Here is a 20,653-nt window from a genome sequence, read left to right on the forward strand (position 1 = left end):
AGGGTCTAGGGTATGAGTATGTCTCAATCACTTGGGCCCCGGTTAGGGAGGTAAAGCAAGTTAAGTAGTCCTTTCTAGTGCTGAAGACACTTAATTTACTGTGTATAGTCTCTGCAGGGTTTGTTGAAGGTCCCAGGCAGGATGGGGTCAGTGATCAGTCCCAGTGAGTTGGGGCTACTTCTCCGGCTGGGGTATATCCTGTATGTGTGGCCCAGATATTTTAAGTGATTCTGAGATGTTGGTCTCCTATTGTGACTTATTCCTACTAACTGTGCTGCAGAGGTATTATTAAATTCTCCTCTTAATATCCAGTTAAGTAGGGGAGTGAGGAGGTTATATCTATGAGGGCCTGAGTGTCAGTTTATGCAGGGCTCAAAAGTGAACGGTGTGCTGTTCATTATCCTGGGACTGAGAATGTTGAATAAAAAGTCAGTTAGTCTGACAGGTTCTTACCCGGTTCTGGGAGTTGTAGATCTAGATCAGCCGAGTGTCGTCTCAGGTCTGGGGTAGAAGGAAGAGGCCTCTTATCACCTATGACCATATAGGCCACAGCTGCTCAGTATAGGGCCCCTAGTTTTCTCAGTGGTCAAGGCCTAAGAACGCCTTATTCGTTTGGTAAGCCAAGCTGCCCCTAAGGCAGGGTTGCTGCAGATGTATTATGTTTCTCAGACAGAGGGTGTGCAGCGATCTCTATTACACTGTGATCTCTATGGAGTGTAGTAACCAGGTGGGCCTATAAACAAGCCGTGTAATGTGTTGCTGGAATCAGCTTTACCGTTATTCACTGTGCCAGGGGATAGCCCCTAGTCCCCCTTTAAGGTCGTCCGGGGAGCAAATGTGACCAGTAGAGAAGGTTATAGTATAGTGCTAGAGCGAGCTTACCCACTCGTCAGATGCCTCTGATGCAAGCTGTCCGGCTACCTTGTCTGTCTAGATGGGCCTGTTAAAGATGGCGGCTGTTCGCGCCACAACTATGTTTGCACAGTTCAGGGCCCGATGTCGACCAGGAGAGTACCGGCGGGTACCCAGAGCCACCGCCGACCTTCAAAGCAGCCTCTGTGTCCCCTATGTGGCGAACCAGCCGATAATATGCATGGGTTATCTGGACACCGTTGTTTTCGAAGGCCAGGCACTTCTGCTCCGGAACAGTCCCAAGGAGGCCCGTCTGTCAAACGCAGAGCAGCGTTTTGTCTTTGGCTTTGTAGACAACTCCGGAGCGGATCCCCGCTCCTCCGGTGTGTGGTTAGTACAGTGGGAGGCCGGAGGGCAAACAATTACCAGATGCTGGGTGTCTCGGCCTATCTCTCACCTCCTCTTCCTTGCTGGCTGTAGGTTTTAGTATAGCTGAAAATTGCACTGTGAGGGAGAAATCCCCAAATAGAGTGTGTCCACACCTTAACCCCTTCACGTTAGGTAGTTAGGGATAAGCTGGGTCGCATAAAGTATATAAAAAATAGGTTTAAAGAAGAGTATAGTGAGGAGCTAATGACTAACACGTCTGCTTAGCTCGACAGTTGGCTCCGCCCCCCATCATGTCCTTTTAAGACTAGCAACTCTCCACCTCTATATGTTTTATTCCAGAAAAAGGAGTTAAACACATAGTTGAAGTACTGCTTTGTACCTGCAGAGCACTGCTGGTCCTGATCGGAAACTGTCCCAGACCCTATTGGCAGCTCTAGATGCACAACCCAGCTGTTTAATTAGTGTTGATAATTGAATCAGAGTCAGTTTCCACTTGGGAACAGCCGTGCTCAGTGGGTCCTAAGCAGTGCTTCTACTACATGTTTAACCCCTTTGTGGAGGGGGCTAAACACATAAAGATGCAGGGCCATTAGTCTTAAAATATTTATTTTTTTCGGCTACAATAGCCCTTTATTATTATCAAAAATCAATGATCCCTGTTTGTTTAGTAAAGGTGAATGGCCTCTCAATGTGACCCTCACGTCCTGTTGTGAAAATATATAAAGTAAAACTAAATACAACACTATAATGGAGAGAGAACATTATGAATATAGTAAAAGTTTTGTTATGTTAGCACATTTACTTCTGAGCGATGTTTGAGCAGTCGTGCTATCCATTGAAAGTATAGGGCACATGAAACATTCTATTTTTATTCAGTTATACCATTCACTTGTAATCAATGTTCCCTCTAATTTTTTTGAGCACTGTGCGCAATTTATTTTACCTGTGCAGTGTTTTGCCAAGTGAGTAAAATGTGTGCACACTTTATTCTTGAGTGTTGAGAATCTTGAAAATGTTATAAATTAAAAACACACATACACAAACACGCACAGAAAGGAACAAACTCACACACACAGAAATACTCTCTCACAGAGAAACTCCTTACACAAACACACACAGAAACACTTTCTCTCTCACACAGAAACACTCACATCAGCATCTTATCCAATGACAAGGATGGAGGACAGTCACATCAGACAGAACAGTTTTAGTGACAATTTAAAGGCAAGGCAAGGGTCAGCAACAGAATAAGCAAGATTAAAATACTCCATGATGCAGGGAAACAGCTAAAATCTGCATCTGTGATGATGCAACCTCAAATAGGTAAGATGGCACGGGTTAAGAATCATGCACCCAATAAAGCAAGTAAGCTAACATAATGGATCTCTAATTGTGGAGCACTTGACAGGAGATGCAATAAGCATCTTTTCTGCAGATACCTAGACCACACATTTTCAAATAAATGACAACCTGGACAGTGCACCTCTCTGAAAAATGACCACTAGATTGCCCAGGAATAGTGAATGAGGATGACCATGATGCAAAAACTGGTTTAAAGTGGGAGTGGGGCAGCTGGCTTGTCTTCTGATTTTGTTTTTCTTTGTGACCATTTTTAAATTTAAAAAATGATTCCCATTGCCTTACCTTATCCACTTAAAATGCAGTCTTTTGATAACTACTTTAGGCAGCCTGCTCTTCCTGCATTAAATTAAGAATTGTTTTGGTGCAGCACAAAATAAACCACCATAAAACAAAAATACTGCCATTGCGGTCTTACCTACATGCCCTGCCTCCTTGTGCTAAATATTGAGCCACAGTTAGCACAGTGCCAAAATAATAATGCCAGTTTTTTTTCTAACACCCCACTCCCACCAACTTTAACCCAAAATTCTGCCTAGTGCAGTTATTTTATTAAAAAATAAAGATGCTGCTATCTTTCACCTAGATTACAAGTTTTGCGTTCGGGTTTTAACGCTGAAAAAATGGTAATTTCAGCATTAAAATCGCACCGCAGCCATTACAAGTCTTGTCGTTATAGCTGTACCGCAAGCCTTTTAGCCTGTAATGCAACGTCCGTCCCACACTCGTAAAAATGATTTTCTTTCATGTAATTGGCAAGAGTCCATGAGTTAGTGACGTATGGGATATACAATCCTACCAGGAGGGACAAAGTTTCCCAAACCTCAAATGCCTATAAATACACCCCTCACCACACCCACAATTCAGTTTTACAAACTTTGCCTCCTATGGAGGTGGTGAAGTAAGTTTGTGCTTGATTTTTATGATTTCCTCTGTGATAAGTGCTTCTAAGCATTCTGAAGCCCAATTCCTCTCAGAGTACAGTGTTTGTCAGAGGATGTAAAGAGACTATCGCCTATTTGATTTTATGGTTTTCCTCGTGGGAATTCTTTTCAAGGGTTCTCTGTTATTGGTCGTAGGGATTCATCTCCTACCTCCCTTTTCAGATCGACAATATAATCTTATATACAATTACCTCGGCTGATAGCTTTCAGTACTGGTTTGGCTATCTGCTATATGTGGATGGGTGTCTTTCGGTGAGTATGTATCATTATTTAAGACACTCTCAGCTATGGTTTGGAGCTTTATGTATTAATATAAAGTTTTAAATATATGTATTTTACTTATTTGCCATGAGTCAGGTCTATGTGTATTTCCCTTCGCAGTCCAGCAGTTTCGTTAAGGGAATCATGTTTTAGGACGTTTTTCTTACTTGGGGTATAGTGTTTTTTTTTTCAATTTGACTTGTTTTTTCTTTGGAAAACTTATGGGCAAATTAGGCTCACGAGGGCGCAAAATACTGTTATTTATTGCGTAATTTTTGGTGCAAGAAATTTTTTCCGGCGCAAATGTGTGTCTGTCATGATGCAAGTTCATAATTGCCTGCGTCTTAGTTGATGCTAGGTTGTTTTTGACGTGAAATTGTGTTTGTTATGATGCAAGTTGCGTCATTTCCAGATGTTTGTTGGCGCCAAAAAATTTCTCAACTTCCTTTTGCGTTGTGCGTCATACTTGGCGCCAAAAATTTAGTTTTATTTTACCTGACTTCCTATATGCTCCTTGTCTTCTTTATGCTCAGAGGGCTATGATTTTTGCTTTTTTTGCAAAGTTTTAGTATTTGCATTTTTTCCCATTCCTGAAACTGCTATATGTGGAAATAAGATATTTCTGTTTAATGTTATTTATTTATTTTTTTACACAGTTCTACCAAAGCTAAGTGTATCTGTTGTAAACTAGTGGAGATTATATCTCCAGCTGTAGTATATAACAGTTGTCATGATAAGCTTTTGCATGCAGAAAAGGTTTCTATTAATGCTAGTACAGTATCTGTTATTCCTTCAACATCTAAAGTACATGATATCCCTGTTGATATGAAAAATGATATTGCTGAGGAGATACAGAAGGCTATGGCTGCTATACCGCCTTCAAATAAATGTAAACAGGTCTTTTAGAACTTCTCATAATACTGATGAAATTTGTAGTGACCGAAAACATCCTTCTATGATGAGGATCTCTCATCTTTTTAAGATTGAGTATATTCGTTCTTTGTTAAAAGAAGTGTTAATAACTTTAGATATTGAGGAGTCTGGTCCTCTTGATAATAAATCTAGTAAATGTTTAAATTCTGTCTATAAACCTCCTGTGACTACTCCTGAGGTTTTTCCTGTTCCTGATGCTATTTCTGATGTGATTGCTAAGGAAAGGTCTAAGACTGGTACTTCTTTTGTTCCTTCTTCAAGGTTTAAAAAGTTCTATCCTTTGCCAGTTGCTAAACTAGAGTTTTGGGAAAAAGTCCCTAAGGTTGATGGGGCTATTTCTACTCTTGCTAAACGTACTACTATTCCTATGGAAGATAGTACCTCTTTTAAAGATTCTTTAGATTGGAAGATTGAATCTTATCTAAGGAAAGCTTATTTGCATTCTGGCTATATGCTCAGACCTGCCATTTCTATGGCTGATGTTGCGGCTGCATCAACTTTTTGGTTGGATAGCTTAGCACAATGGGAAAAAGACTCTGATTTGCATAGCATTGTTTGTTTGCTTCAACATGCTAATCATTTTATTTGTGATGCTATTTTTGATATCATCAAGATTAATGTTAAATCTATGTATTTGGCTATTTTAGCTAGAAGAGCTTTATGGTTCAAATCATGGAATGCTGATATGGTATCTAAATCTAGGTTACTATCTCTATCATTCCAGGGTAATAATTTGTTTGGTTCCCAGTTGGTTTTTATTATTTCCACTATTAATGGGGGGAAGGGAGTTTTTTGCCTCAAGATAAAAAGTCTAAAGGCAAATCTAAAGCTTCTAATCGGCTTTGTTCCTTTCATCAGAATAGAGAACAGAAAACACTCCTTCCCCTAAGGACTCTGGCTCCAATTGGAAGCCATCCTCGAGTTGGAATAAATCCAAGCCCTCGATCCTGTTCTGCTGGTCGGGGGCAGATTTAAATTATTTCAAGACGTTTGGGCAGGTTCCATTCAGAATCATTGGATTCAGAATATTGTCTCTCAGGGGTATTGAATAGGTTTCAGAATTTCAGGAGTGATTGTGCCTGTTCCAATTCTGGGACAGGGTCTGGGGTTTTATTCAAATCTATTCATTGTCCTGAAGAAGGAAAATTCTTTCAGACCAGTTCTGGATCTGAAGTTTTTGAATCATTTTGTAAGAGTCCCAACTTTCAAGATGGTGACTATAAGGACTATTCTGCCTTTTGTTTAGCAAGATCATTATATGCCCTCAATAGACTTACAGGATGCATATCTTCATATTCCGATTCATCCAGACCACTATCGGTTTCTGAGATTCTCTTTTCTAGACAAGTATTACCAGTTTGTTACTCTTCCATTTGGCCTAGCAACAGCTCCAAGAATCTTTTCGAAGGCTCTCGGTGCCCTTCTATCTGTAATCAGAGAGCAGGGTATTGTGGTGTTTCCTTATTTGGACGATATCATGGCACTGGCTCAATCTTTTTATTTAGCAGAATCTTACACAAATCAACTTCTGTTGTTTCTTCAAAGGCATGGTTGGAGGATCAATTTTACAAAAAGTTCCTTGATTCCTAAGACAAGGGTCACCTTTTTAGGTTTCCAGATAGATTTAGTGTCCATGACTCTGTCTTAAACAGACAATAGACAAATGAAATTGGTTTCTGCCTGTTGAAACCTTCAGTCTCGATCATTCCCTTCAGTGGCTATGTGCATGGAAGTTTTAGGTCTCATGACTGCAGCATCGGACGCGATCCCCTTTGCTTGTCTTCATATGAGACCTCTGCAGCTTTGCATGATGAATCAATGGTGCAGGGATTATACTCGGATATTATATATATATATATATATATATATATATATATATATATATATAATAATGGTAAGAGATGGAGGGCACTCACAGGGCTTGTATCAATAGGTAACGTTTATTGTGCTGATTACATTTAATACAGTGTCAACGTTTCGTTCTTCTTTTAGGCCTTCTTCAAGACAAATTCATAGTTTCTTTCTATTACAGGTTCAAGGCCCCTCCAGACACTTCACACCTTGAACCTGTAATAGAAAGAAACTATGAATTTGTCTTGAAGAAGGCCTAAAAGAAGGCCGAAACGTTGACACTGTATTAAATGTAATCAGCACAATAAAAGTTACCTATTGATACAAGCCCTGTGAGTGCCCTCCATCTCTACCATTACTCTATACATACCACTTGAGGATAGCACCCAGGCATTGGCAACATTGATGTGGAAGGAGTGCTAGGCCACCGGCTACAATATATATATATATATATATATATATATATATATATATATATATATACATATATATATACTTAAATCCCAACATTCAACTCTCTCTGTCCTGATGGTTAGTCCATCATCAGATTATTCAAGGGGCCTCTTTTGTTTGTCCTGCCTGGACTGTGATTTCAACAGATGCAAGTCTCACAGGTTGGGGTGCTGTCTGGAGGTCTCTGACAGCACAGGGAGTTTGGAATCCTCAAGAGGCGAGGTTACCAATAAATATTTTAGAACTCTGTGCTATTTTCAGGGCTCTTCAGGCTTGGACGCTATTAAAGAGAGAATTATTCATTCGTTTTCAGACAGACAATATCACAACTGTGGCATATGTCAATAATCAAGGGGGACTCGCAGTCCTTTAGTGATGAAAGAAGTATCTCGGATACTTTCTTGGGCCGAATCCAACTCTTGTCTAATTTTTACAGATGTGGGGTCTCCCCAAAATAGATCTGATGGCTTCCCATCTACACAAGAAGCTTCCCAGGTACCTTTCCAGGTCCAGGGATCCTCAGGCGGAGATGGTGGATGCGTTAGCAGTTCCTTGGTTTTACCAACCTGCTTAAATTTTTCCGCCTCTAGTTCTTCTTCCAAGGGTGATCTCCAAGATCATATTGGAATAATCGCATGTGTTTCTGATAGCCCCAGCATGGCCTCACAGGTTTTGGTATGCGGATCCTGTCCGGAAGTGCCAGCTGCCAACCTTGGCCACTTCCTTTAAGGCCGGACCTTCTGTCTCAATTAACGTTTTTCCATCAGGATCTCAAATCGCTAAATTTGAAGGTATGGAAATTGAACCTTAGTACTTAGTCATAGAGGTTTCTCTGACTCAGTGATTAATACTTATGCTACAGGCTTGTAAGTCTGTTTCAAGGAAGATTTATTATCGGGTTTGGAAAACCTATATTTCATGGTGTTTTTCTCATAAATTCTCTTGGCATTCTTTTAGGATTCCTAGAATTTTACAGTTTCTTCAGGATGGTTTGGATAAAGGTTTGTCTGCAAGTACCTTGAAAGGACAGATCTCTGCTCTTTCTGTTTTATTTCATAGAAAGATTGCTAAACTTCCTGATATTCACTATTTTGTTCAGGCTTTGGTTTATATTAATATACAAAATACCTTTACACAATATGCTAGATGTTACAAACAATATTAATGCAAGGATGGTTAAAATACTCCCCTCTGTATGTACCGCTGCCTTCTACCAGTCTCTCCCAAAAAAAGACTGCTTGAAAATGTGGCTGTGTATAGTATAGAGGCGCAGGTCTGTTCTTGTTTGGTTTATATTAAGCCTGTTGTTAAATCAATCTCTCCTCCTTGGAGTCTTTATTTGGTTTTGAAGGCTTTACAGGCTCCTTTGGACCTATGCATTCTTTGGATATTAAACTACTTTCTTGGAAAGTGTTGTTTCTTTTGGCTATCTCTTCAGCTAAAAGAGTTTTTGAATTGTCTGCTCTCTCTTGTGAGTCTCCTTTTCTGATTTTTCCATCAGGATAAGGCTGTTTTGCAGACTTTGTTTAAATTTCTTCCTAAGGTTGTGAATTCTAACAACACTAGTAGGGAAATTGTTGTTCCTTCTTTGTGTCCTAATCCCAAGAATACTCTTGAAAGATCTTTAAATTCTTTGGATGTTGTAAGAGCTTTGAAATATAATGTTGAAGCTACTAAAGATTTCACGAAGACTTCTAGTCCATTTGTTGTTTTTTCTGGTTCTAGGAAAGGTCAGAAAGCCTCTGCCATTTCTTTGGCATCTTGGTTAAAGCTTTTGATTCGCAAGGCTAATTTAGAGGCGGGACAGTCTACGCCTCAGAGAATTACAGCTCATTCTACTAGATCAGTTGCCATTTCTTGGGCTTTTAAGAATGAAGCTTCGGTTGATTAGATTTGCAAAGCAGCAACTTGGTCTTCTTTGCATACATTTACAAAATTTTACCATTTTGATGTATTTGCTTCTTCTGAAGCAGTCTTTGGTAGAAAAGTTCTTCAGGCAGCTGTCTCAGTTTGATTCTTCTGCTTATGATTTAAGTTTTTTTCTTGAAATGTAGGTGAAATTTCTAAGAAAAGGCTTTTTTGTGGATTCAATTTTTTCAGCGGAAATAGCTGTTTTTATTGTATCCCTCCCTTTCTAGTGACTCTTCTGTGGTCTCCCACATCTTGGGTATTTCTATCCCATATGTCACTAGCTCATGGACTCTGGCCAATTACATGAAAGAAAACATAATTTATGCAAGAACTTACCTGATATATTCATTTCTTTCATATTGGCAAAAGTCCATGAGGCCCACCCTTTTTTATGGTGGTTATGATTTTTGTATAAAAAGCACAATTTTATTTCCAGTTCTTTTTTTTGTATGCTTTTTTACTCCATATTTTATTGTGGGTGTGATGAGGGGTGTATTTATAGGCATTTTGAGGTTTGGGAAACTTTGCCCCTCCTGGTAGGATTGCCAATATGAAATATGAAATAAATGAATTTATCAAGGTAAGTTCATACATAAATTATGTTTTTTTTCATGGGACTTCCATAGCGCAGCTATTACAAGTTTTGCAGTGAGGCTAAAAAGCTTGCGTTCCAGCCTATATCAACAAGATCAATTTCACAATCTGAGAGCAGTAGTTATGAGTTTTATGTAACAGTTTTGTAGCGTAAAATTCATAACTAAACTGTTACAAAGTACACCCATAAACTACCTATTAACCCCTAAACCGAGGCCCTACCACATCGCAAACACAATATTAAAGTTATTAACCCCTAATCTGCCGCTCCCGACATCGCCGTCACTAATAAAATTTATTAACCCTTATTCCGCCGCTCCCCAACATCATCACCACTATACTAAAGTATAGCCCCCTCAACGAAATATACTAAATTAAACTATTAACAACTAAACCGGAAGCCCCCCACAACGAAATATACTATATTAAACTATTAACCCCTAAACCAAAAGCCCCCAACATCGCAATAAACTGATTTAAACTAGTAACCCCTAAACTTAACGCCCCCCTAACTTTATATTAAAATTACAATTTCCCTATCTTAAATTAAATTAAAACTTACCTGTCAAATTAAAAAAAACTAAGTTTAAACTAGCAATTAAACTAATATAACTATTAAACTAAAATTAAACTAACTATTACATTAAAGAAAACTAAAATACACATTAAAAAAATCCTAACACTACTATAAAAATTACAAAATATCTAATTACAAAAAATAAAAAATACTAAATTACAAAAAAATAACACTAAATTATGGAAAATAACAAACGAAATTATCAAAAATAAAAAAGAATTACACCTAATCTAATAGCCCTATAAAAATAAAAAAGCCCACCCAAAATAAAAAAAAAAACCTAGCCTACAATAAACTACCAGTAGCCCTTAAAAAGGACTTTTTGTAGGGCATTGCCCTAAGTTAAACAGCTCTTTTACCTGTAAAAAAAACCCCACAAAGACCCCCCAACAGTAAAACCTACCACCCAATCAACCCCCCAAAATAAAAATAAATAACTCTAACAAAAACCTAAGCTACTCGTTGCCCTGAAAAGGGCATTAGCTCTTTTGCATTGCCCTAAAAAGGGCATTTAGCTCATTTAAGAAAAGCCCAAACCCTAAACTTAAAAAAAAAAACACCCAAAAAAGTTTAAAAAATCCTAACACTAACCCCCGAAGATCCACTTACAGTTCCTGAAGTTGGCACATCCAGACGGCGACAGGTCTTCATCCAGACGGCTCCATCTTCATCCAAAGCGGGACTGTCATCTTCTTCATCCCTGCGGAGGCGGAGCGGCGATGCGCGGAGGCGAAGGTCCAGGCAGAGGTCCAAGGCCATGGTCCATCGATCTGACGTGGAGGTCCTCTTCATGTGATCGTTCGCCACACACTGAGGATTGAAATACAAGGTACCCCTTTTATATTGGGGGTCAATAGGATTTTAGCAGCCCTAATTCCTATTGGCTGATTCAAAATTTTCAGCCAATAGAAATGCAATGGTACCCCTATTATAGAAGGGCTACCTTGCATTTCAATCCTCAGTGTGCGGCGGACGATTGCATAAAGAGGACCTCCACGTCAGATCGATGGACCTCCGCCTAGACCTCCGCCTTAGACCTCCGCCTCCACGCATCGCCTGGATGAAGATGCTGCCTGGATGAAGAAGGATCCGCCGGGATGAAGATCGTTCAAGCGGACTTTAGCAACTGTGAGTACCTAAAGAGAGGTTAGTGTGTTTGGGAGGTGGGGTTTTGTATGCTGTTAGGGGGTGTTTGCTTTTCTTTTGTAGGAAAAGAGCTGTTATCTTTATGGTAATGCCATACAAAAGGCCCTTTTTAAGGGTTTTTTATTTTAATTTTAGCGTTTTTAATTTTTTGTAATGGTAGATTTTTTTTATTTTTATAATGGTAGGTTTTAGTGTAATGCAGCTTAGGTTTTATTTCACAGGTAAGTTTGTATTTATTTTAACTAGGTAGTTAGTAAATAGTTAATAACTATTTACTAACTAGTCTACCTAGTTAAAATAAATACAAACTTACCTGTGAAATAAAAATAAAACCTAAGCTAGCTACAATATAACTATTAGCTATATTGTAGCTAGCTTAGGTTTTATTTTACAGGTAAGTATGTATTTAGTTTTAAATCGTATCATTTAGTTAATAATTGTAACTTTAATTTAGCTCTATTTTAATTATGTTAAAGTTAGGGAGTGTTAGGGTTAGGGTTACGGTTAGATTTAGGGTTTATAGTTTAATTTAGGCTGTTGTGATGGGGAGGGCTAGGGGTTTAGGGGTTAATAGATTTATTTAGTGGTAGTGATGTGGGAGGCCAGAGGTTTAGGAGTTAATGGCTTTATTTAGTGGCGGCGATGTCGGGGAGCGGGGAATAGGGGTAAATAGATTTATTATAGTGTAGTCGATGTTGGGGTGCATGGGAATAGGGGTTAATAACTTTAGTATAGTGGCGGCGATATCGGGAGCGGCAGATTAGGGGTTAATAGATTTATTTAGGTGGTGGCGATATTGGGAGCAGCAGATTAGGGGTGTTTAGACGTGGTTTTTATGTTAGGGTGTTAGGTTTAAACATTACTTTTTTCCCCATAGACATCAATGGGGCTGCGTTATGGAGCTTTTCATTCCGCGATCGTAGGTGTTAGGTTTTTCTCTAACCCGCTATCCCCATTGATGTCTATGGGGAAAGCGTGCACGAGCACGTCATAACAGAGCTTGTATTTTGTGCGGTATGGAGCTCAACGCAACCATATCGCACACACAAGACGGCTGTTTCAAAACTTGTAATGGCTGCGATATAGAGGGTGAAATAACGCAACTTTTGTTGCATTCGTTAAATTCCATATAGCACGCATAACTAATCTACCTGTTTATTTTTTAACAAACTATACTAGACAGTATTTTTGAGCCATTTGGGGCATATTTATAATATTAACCAGAGATCTGATCTATGGTTAGTTTTATAAGTGCTAATTCAATTGTATAATCAGTTTAAATATATAGAAGCAAATTAACCTTGATTTTGTATGATTGTCATCATAGAAAGCAAACAATCTTTATTGTAAGAACAATTGTGTGTTTACTTGAGTGTGTGAAAATAATGAAACCCAAAACCTTGATTTAAATGGATATTAAATAGTAAATACAAGCTAGATGTAACGAGATAGCAAACATCAGTCTTAGAATAATACATACATTTATTTTTTGAACAATTATATTAGTAGTTTTAATATCCAAGATACTAGTGAAAAGGTTTAGTTTAAATAAAGTTCTTTGGTTTCTGTAAAGTAATGTTTAAACATAAGGGGCGTTTGGGGCCCCTCGCCCGCAAAAGCCAGTGTTGGCTATTTTTTGTCGGATGTTGCAATCACATATGCGGCACATATATTTCGCCTGCTATTTTTACTCCCATAAACTAACATAGAACCGGCGTCACAAGTCGGTATTGCATATTCAACGCAAGGACTTATGTTGCCAAATGGTGAGTACCTATGTCAGGGTTATTGTTAGTTGTTTTTTTTTTGAGGGGGGGGTTTAGATTAGGAATTTATTTAATTTTTAATGGGCACTAAAGAGCTGATTGCCCTTTTAAGGGCAATGCCCATACAAATGCGCCTTTAGGGGCAATGGGTAGCTTAGTTTTTTTTAGAGTTAGGTCTTTTTTATTTTGGGGGGGTTGGGTGGTTTTACTGTTGGGTTAATTTGTAGGTTTTTTATGTAAAATAGCTGATTGCTTCAGGGTAATGCCCTAAAAAAAGGCCCTTTTAAGTGCTATTGGTAGTTTAGTGTTAGATTAGGGGATGTTTTAATTTCGGGATGGCTTTTTGTTTTTATAGGAGTATTAGATTAGGTTTTAAAAAATTATTTTGGATTTTTTAATTTTTTGTAATATTAGATTTTTTTTGTTTTTTATGTAATGTTAGGATTTTTTATTTTAATTTTAAGATTTTTTGCTTTGTTTTTTATTAATTTATTAGTAAGGAAGTTTTATTTTATGTAATTTGGGTTAATTTACGGGGTGTTAGGTTAGGGGACTTAGGGATTAGATTAATACTTTGCGTTGTGAGGGATGGCGGTTTAGGGGTTAATAGGTTAATTAGGTAGATTGCGTTGTAGGGGTTGGTGGTTTAGGGGTTAATATTGTTAGATAGATTGCATTGTGGGGATTGGTGGTATAGGGGTTAATAGTGTTAATAGGTAGATTGTGTTGTGGGGATTGGCGGATTAGGGGTTAATAGTGTAATTAGATACTTTGTGATGGGGTGAATTAGGGGTTAATACATTTATTAGGTAGTTTGCAATGTGGGGGGATGACAGATTAGAGGTTTATGCATTTATTAGGTAGTTTGCATTGTGGGGGGATGGCGATTTAGGAGATAATCATTTTTAGTATTAGTTGCGATGCGGGGGGATGGCGAATATAGAAGTTTTAATGTGTCAGGTTTATTTTTGGGAGGCGGGTCAGACTTTTACGAGCAATTTAAACTTTTCTTGTTTCTCATTTAGGCACTGGCAGATAATATACTGTCGTAAGTCACTGGCGGCTACAGAAATGTCTATTTCTGCACATTTCTGAATATCGCCAGTTTATCCCAACTTACGGCAGTATCTGATCTGCCGCCACCGTATATGTGATTCACCCAATGTGCGAGGTGAACTTATGGGCGGCATGGGTTTCAGCAGTTGCGCTGAAACCTACGCCGTATATGTATTCTTGCCCAAGGTTTCTATTTATTTTCTCTTCTGCTGAGAACAATTGGGAACAGATACAAATCAGACAATATCATAGTGTTTGCAAACAAGGCTCTGTGGAAACCCTCGCCTAGATTTAGAGTTTTGCGGCCAAAGGGGTGCGGTAGCTACACATGTTTTTTTCCCCCCGCACCTTTTAAACAACGCTGGTATTTAGAGTTCTCTGAAGGGCTGCGTTAGGCTCCAAAAAGGGAGCGTACAGGCATATTTACCACCTCTGCAACTCTAAATACCAGCGTTGCTTACGGACGCGGCCAGCTTCAAAAACGTGCTTGTGCACGATTCCCCCATAGGAAACAATGGGGCAGTTTGAGCTGGAAAAAACCTAACACCTGCAAAAAAGCAGTGTTCAGCTCCTAACGCAGCCCAATTGTTTCCTATGGGGAAACAGTTTCTAAGTCTGCACCTAACACCCTAACATGAACCCCGAGTCTAAACATCCCTAACCTTACACTTATTAACCCCTAAAATGCCACCCCCGCTATCGCTGACCCCTGCATATTTTTTTAACCCCTAATCTGCCGCTCCGTACACCGCCGCAACCTACATTATAGCTATGTACCCCTAATCTGCTGCCCCTAACATCGCCAACCCCTATATTATATTTATTAACCCCTAATCTGCCATCCCCAACGTCGCCGCCACCTACCTACAATTATTAACCCCTAATCTGCCGACCGGACTTTGCCGCTACTCTAATAAATGTATTAACCCCTAAAGCTAAGTCTAACCCTAACACTAACAACCCCCTAAGTTAAATATAATTTAAATCTAACGAAATAAATAAATCTTATTAAATAAATTATTCCTATTTAAAGCTAAATACTTACCTGTAAAATAAACCCTAATATAGCCACAATATAAATAATAATTATATTGTAGCTATTTTAGGATTAATATTTATTTTACAGGCAACTTTGTATTTATTTTAACTAGGTACAATAGCTATTAAATAGTTAATAACTATTTAATAGTTACCTAGTTAAAATAATTACAAATTACCTGTAAAATAAATCCTAACCTAAGTTACAATTAAACCTAACACTACACTATCAATAAATTAATTAAATAAACTATCTACAATTATCTACAATTAAATCCACTAAACTAAATTACAACAACAAAAACCCCACTAAATTACAAAAAAAACAAACACTAAATTACAAAAAATAAAAAAAAGATTACAGGAATTTTAAACTAATTACACCTACTCTAAGCCCCCTAAAAAAATAATAAAGCCCCCCAAAATAAAAAAAATCCCTACCCTATTCTAAAATAAAAATTTTACAGCTCTTTACCTTACCAGCCCTTAAAATGGCCTTTTGCGGGGCATGCCCCAAACAAAACAGCTCTTTTGCCTGTAAAAAAACATACAATACCCCCCCAATATTACAACCCACCACCCACATACCCCTAATCTAACCCAAACCCCCCTTAAAAAACCTAACACTAAGCCCCTGAAGATCTTCCTACCTTATCTTCACCACGCCGGGTATCACCGATCCGTCCAGAAGAGGGTCCGAAGTCTTCATCCTATCCGGCAAGAAGAGGTCCAGGCGGCATCTTCTATCTTCTTCCATCCGGCGCTGAGCGGGACCATCTTGAAGAAGCCGACGCGAATCCATCCTCTTCTAACGACATCCTAAGTCCAAATGAAGGTTCCTTTAAATGATGTCATCCAAGATGGCGTCCCTCAAATTCCGATTGGCGGATAGGATTCTATCAGCCAATCAGAATTAAGGTAGGAAAAATCTGATTGGCTGATTGAATCAGCCAATCAGATACAAGTTCAATCGGATTGGTTGATCCAATCAGCCAATCAGATTGATCTCGCATTCTATTGGCTGATCAGAATTTTTTGTAATTTAGTGTTTTGTTTTGTTTTTGTAATTTAGTGTTTTGTTTTTTTTTGTAATTTAGTTTAGTTGATTTAATTGTAGATAATTGTAGATAGTTTATTTAATTAATTTATTGATAGTGTAGTGTTAGGTTTAATTGTAACTTAGGTTTGGATTTATTTTACAGGTAATTTTGTAATTATTTTAACTAGGTAACTATTAAATAGTTATTGTACCTGGTTAAAATAAATACAAAGTTGCCTGTAAAATAAATATTAATCCTAAAATAGCTACAATATAATTATTATTTATATTGTAGCTATATTAGGGTTTATTTTACAGGTAAGTATTTAGCTTAAAATAGGAATAATTTATTTAATAAGATTTATTTTAATTAATAGAGTGGCGGCGATGTGGGGAGGCCTCGGTTTAGGGGTACATAGGTAGTTTATGGGTGTTAGTGTACTTTAGAGCACAGTAGTTAAGAGCTTTATGAACCGGCGTTAGCCCAGAAAGCTCTTAACTCCTGACTTTTTTCTGCGGCTGGAGTTTTGTCGTTAGATTTCTAATGCTCATTTCAGCCAAGACTCTAAATACCGGCGTTAGAAAGATCCCATTGAAAAGATAGGATACGCAATTGACGTAAGGGGATCTGCGGTATGGAAAAGTTGCGGCTGGAAAGTGAGCATTAGACCCTTACCTACAAGACTCTAAATACCAGCGGTAGGCCAAAACCAGCGTTGGGACCCCCTAACGCTGGTTTTGACGGCTAACGCAGAACTCTAAATCTAGGCGTAAGTTAGATAATTACTTTAAAGCCTGTGCTACACACAACCATGTTTTATCGCCTATTCATATCTGTCCCTTATTTCCCTCAGCAGTAGGTGGAGTTCAGTGGGAAACTTAGGTTTAAACGTGGTGGTGCCACTACTTTATAGAAAAATCATGGAATTAAAAAAAAAAACAATTTAAATTTAGTTAAATTGCAGGAAAATAATAAGTATATTGTAAAAAAAAACCTGAAACACACATTTTGTATTCCAATATCTTACTGTTTAATCTCCCTTTAACCAAAACATGTCAAACTGGGGGGAAAAATACTTTTATTATCAAATTTGCTTTGTTCTCTTGCTATTTTTTGTTGAAAGCTAAACTTAGGTAGGCTCATATGCTAATTTCTAAGTCATTGAAGGCCACCTCTTATCTCAGTGCATTTTCAAAGTTTTTCATAGTTAGATAGTTCTAGTTTATGTGTGCCATATAGATAACATTGTGCTCACTCCCATGGAGTTATTTATGAGTTAGCACTGATTGGCTAAAATGCAAGTCTGTCAATAGAACTGAAATAAGGGGGCAGTCTGCAGTATCTTAGATACAAGGTAATCACAGATGTAAAAAGTATATTACTATAACAGTCTTGGTTATGCAAAACTAATGAATGGGTAATAAAGGGATTATCTATCTTTTTAAACAATAACAATTTTGGAGTAGACTGTCCTTTTAAGTGGAGACTACACCAGTGTTGAAAGTTTTTGTTTTACTCATTGAATATAAAATAACTAACTCTTAAAAAATTAAATAAATTTGGCCTAGCTTTGCACTAACTTTTACAAAGTTTTAACTCGTAAAAATTAATACGAGCCATAAAGGGACAGTCTACACCAGAATTTTTATTGTTTAAAAAGATAGGTAATCCCTTTATTACTCATTCCCCAGTTTTGCATAACCAACACTGTTATACTAATTTACCTTTTACCTATGTGATTACCTTGTTTCTAAGCCTCTGCAGACACTGCCCACTTATCTTAGTTCTTTTGTCAGACTTGCATTTTAACCAACCAGTGCTGACTCATAAATAACTTCATAGGTTTGAGTACATTGCTATCTATCGGGTCTCTGAGGAAGTGCATGTGTGAAATGCGTCAGCCTTGGCGTGCCGCCATTACAGACTGTCTGTATAATCACCTTGTCTTTGGTTGAAATAAACTAGCTTCTATGCAGTAAGGACTCTTTAGTTCTCCAGTTTTGCTTTTTCCCATTGTTATTTATATGACACACATGTGAACTAGCAGTGTCTAACTGATAAAAATGGTCAAAATCCACTGAGATAAGAGACAGTTCAATAGCTTAGAAATTAGCATATGAGCCTACCTAGGTTTAGCTTTCCACAAAGAATACAAAGAGAGCAATGCAAATCTGATGCTAAAAGTAAATTGGAAAATTGCTTAAAACTACATGCCCTATTGAAATCATGAAAGTTTAATTTTGACTAGACTGTCCCTTTAAGTTTGTAATTGAATTTGACTGAATGTAAAACAAAGAACCTTTTTTTCACCTAAAAGTATGCACTTTAAAAGTATAACATTTTTTTTACTAACTTACCTAAATGGTTTTTGGGTATTGCAAATTAGATGATCTTTACTTTTTATTACCACCTCAAACATAAAATGTCATTTAAATAAAAAATAGACAAACAATTTGTATGAAGTACCAGATGTCTTAGTTTTACAATCAATTAGTGTATGTGGTCAAAGTATTGTGATAAAAAAGCCACCAATTGCCACTCATTTGTGTAGTCTTTGAAACGCATTGCTTAGTACAACTAATTGACAACTCTGGTAGCACATTAAAAAAAAAAATAACTCAATAATGCTGAGCCAAGTGCTAAACAGTTATCTCTAAAAGCATTTTAATAGCAGGTAATTACTGCTTCAGGCATTGATTTAATGAATGTTGCTCAAAACCGGTTTTCAGTAAATTAACAGAAATCAATTCCTCTCATACCTGAATGTAATCAGTCAACAGACTACATTTAAAAATGAGGGTCTTGTAATGTCATTCATATCTGAAGAGAGAGATTTATACAGTTGAGACTGTACACCTGCATTTTTAATTTTAATTTTGCTAGTTTTATGATGTTGTAAGATTGGTTAATGAACTCTAAGATTGAGAAACAAAAAAAATGTGCTTCATACTAGGTTACAGTTGATGACATATTGCAAAAAATACATTCATTCTATCTACAGCTCCATGCATGACAATTAAACAGATTGCATCTAAAATTCCTAGGCAATATTAATTACACATTTATAGAATGTCAACATGAATTAAACATTTGACCTACATTTCTTCTATTCTTTATGAAGTTTTAAGAATATAATAATGATTTCCAAAAGCTTTTCTTTTGTATTGTTGAGCTTACTGAAAATGAAAAGAAGTCCACAATTATAATGAACACAAAGGATATAAAACCATTCACATAAAAAATATTGTAAACATGTTTGTTATTATTTAGAATAATTAATACAGTTTTATTTTATTTGACTAGCTTTGAAAATAGATGAATATGAATCAGTGTAGTTCTGTATGCAGTGTATACCTGGCTAAAATCAGACTTAAGAATAAAGTATAGATAAATATAGAAAACCAATCAAGTTATGTGAGCATGTGCTTCTGCTACAAATAAAACTTAGTTAATGATAAAGTTTATTCTTACATTTTGGTTTGTTCCAACAGATAGAATGGCTGAACTGCTATCCCAGCTGAAGACCCCAGCTGCACTATTAGCAGCTCAAGGTCACGGTAAACCAGGTCCACCAGGAAATGATGGATTACCAGGGCCACCAGGAGATCCTGGCCCACCAGGCCCTCAAGGTAAATCATAGAAGATATTGGAATTTTAATGTTCATGATATGATTGAATGAAAATGTTGACCTAGAACTCCTTTCTCGTTATTAAATATTTGCATAGTATGGCTTAACAAATTATTACAACAACAACAAAAAGTTTAGAAGACCAAAAATAAAAATATAAGAGTCTTGACAGATGTGGTACAGAACTTTGAAAACCCAGATGTTTTAAATTGTTTTGAAGACCAAATGAGTACTTTAACCTACATCTCTTTAAAGGGCCATTATACACTCATTTTTTCTTTGCATAAATGTTTTGTAGATGATCTATTTATAAAGCCCATAAAGTTTTTGTTTTGTTTTTTAAATGTATAATTTTGCTTATTTTTAAATAACATTGCTCTGATTTTCAGACTCCTAACCAAGCCCCAAAGTTTTATTTGAATACTGTCAGCTACCTTCTCCAGCTTGCTCCTGTTTGTGTAAAGGGTCTTTTCATATGCAAAAGAAGGGGGAGGGGGGAGTGTCTTATTTCCCACTTGCAGCCTTTTCAACAGAGCTAAACTGAAAGCTTCTAAGTACGTTTTTAAACCATTTTATACTGGATTTTTATATCAGTATCTGTGCATCTTATTCTTTATAGTAGTGTCTATTACATGCAGTTATATGAAAATGAGTGTATACTGTCCCTTTAAGCATCTACATTGATTACAATTCCTTCTCTTAACCATCTTTCTCTCAGTACATTTTAATCCCTTTACCTTTCTTCCTCCTCTTTATTCTTTGGCTTCTTTGTTCTCTTCTAAAGTTTGATTATTTCTATCATCCATGTTCTCTTCCTATTTCCAATTTCTCTTGCCTTCCCTTTTCTGATTGA

At 37.3% G+C, this 20,653-nt stretch overlaps 1 protein-coding gene across 4 annotated transcripts in view; it reads left to right on the forward strand.

Moving 5' to 3' along the window:
• The window catches only part of COL19A1 (collagen type XIX alpha 1 chain), a 1,696,717-nt gene that overhangs the window by 1,641,310 nt on the left and 34,754 nt on the right, over nt 1-20,653 (forward strand). For all 4 annotated transcript variants that reach the window (XM_053710417.1, XM_053710419.1, XM_053710420.1 and 1 more), the window contains one exon: nt 19,663-19,800. In XM_053710417.1, the coding sequence (XP_053566392.1) occupies nt 19,663-19,800 (138 nt within the window). The remainder of the gene's footprint in view (nt 1-19,662; nt 19,801-20,653) is intronic.

This window comes from Bombina bombina, chromosome 4 (assembly GCF_027579735.1).
Source record: "Bombina bombina isolate aBomBom1 chromosome 4, aBomBom1.pri, whole genome shotgun sequence".
Taxonomy (NCBI): Eukaryota; Metazoa; Chordata; class Amphibia; order Anura; family Bombinatoridae; genus Bombina; species Bombina bombina.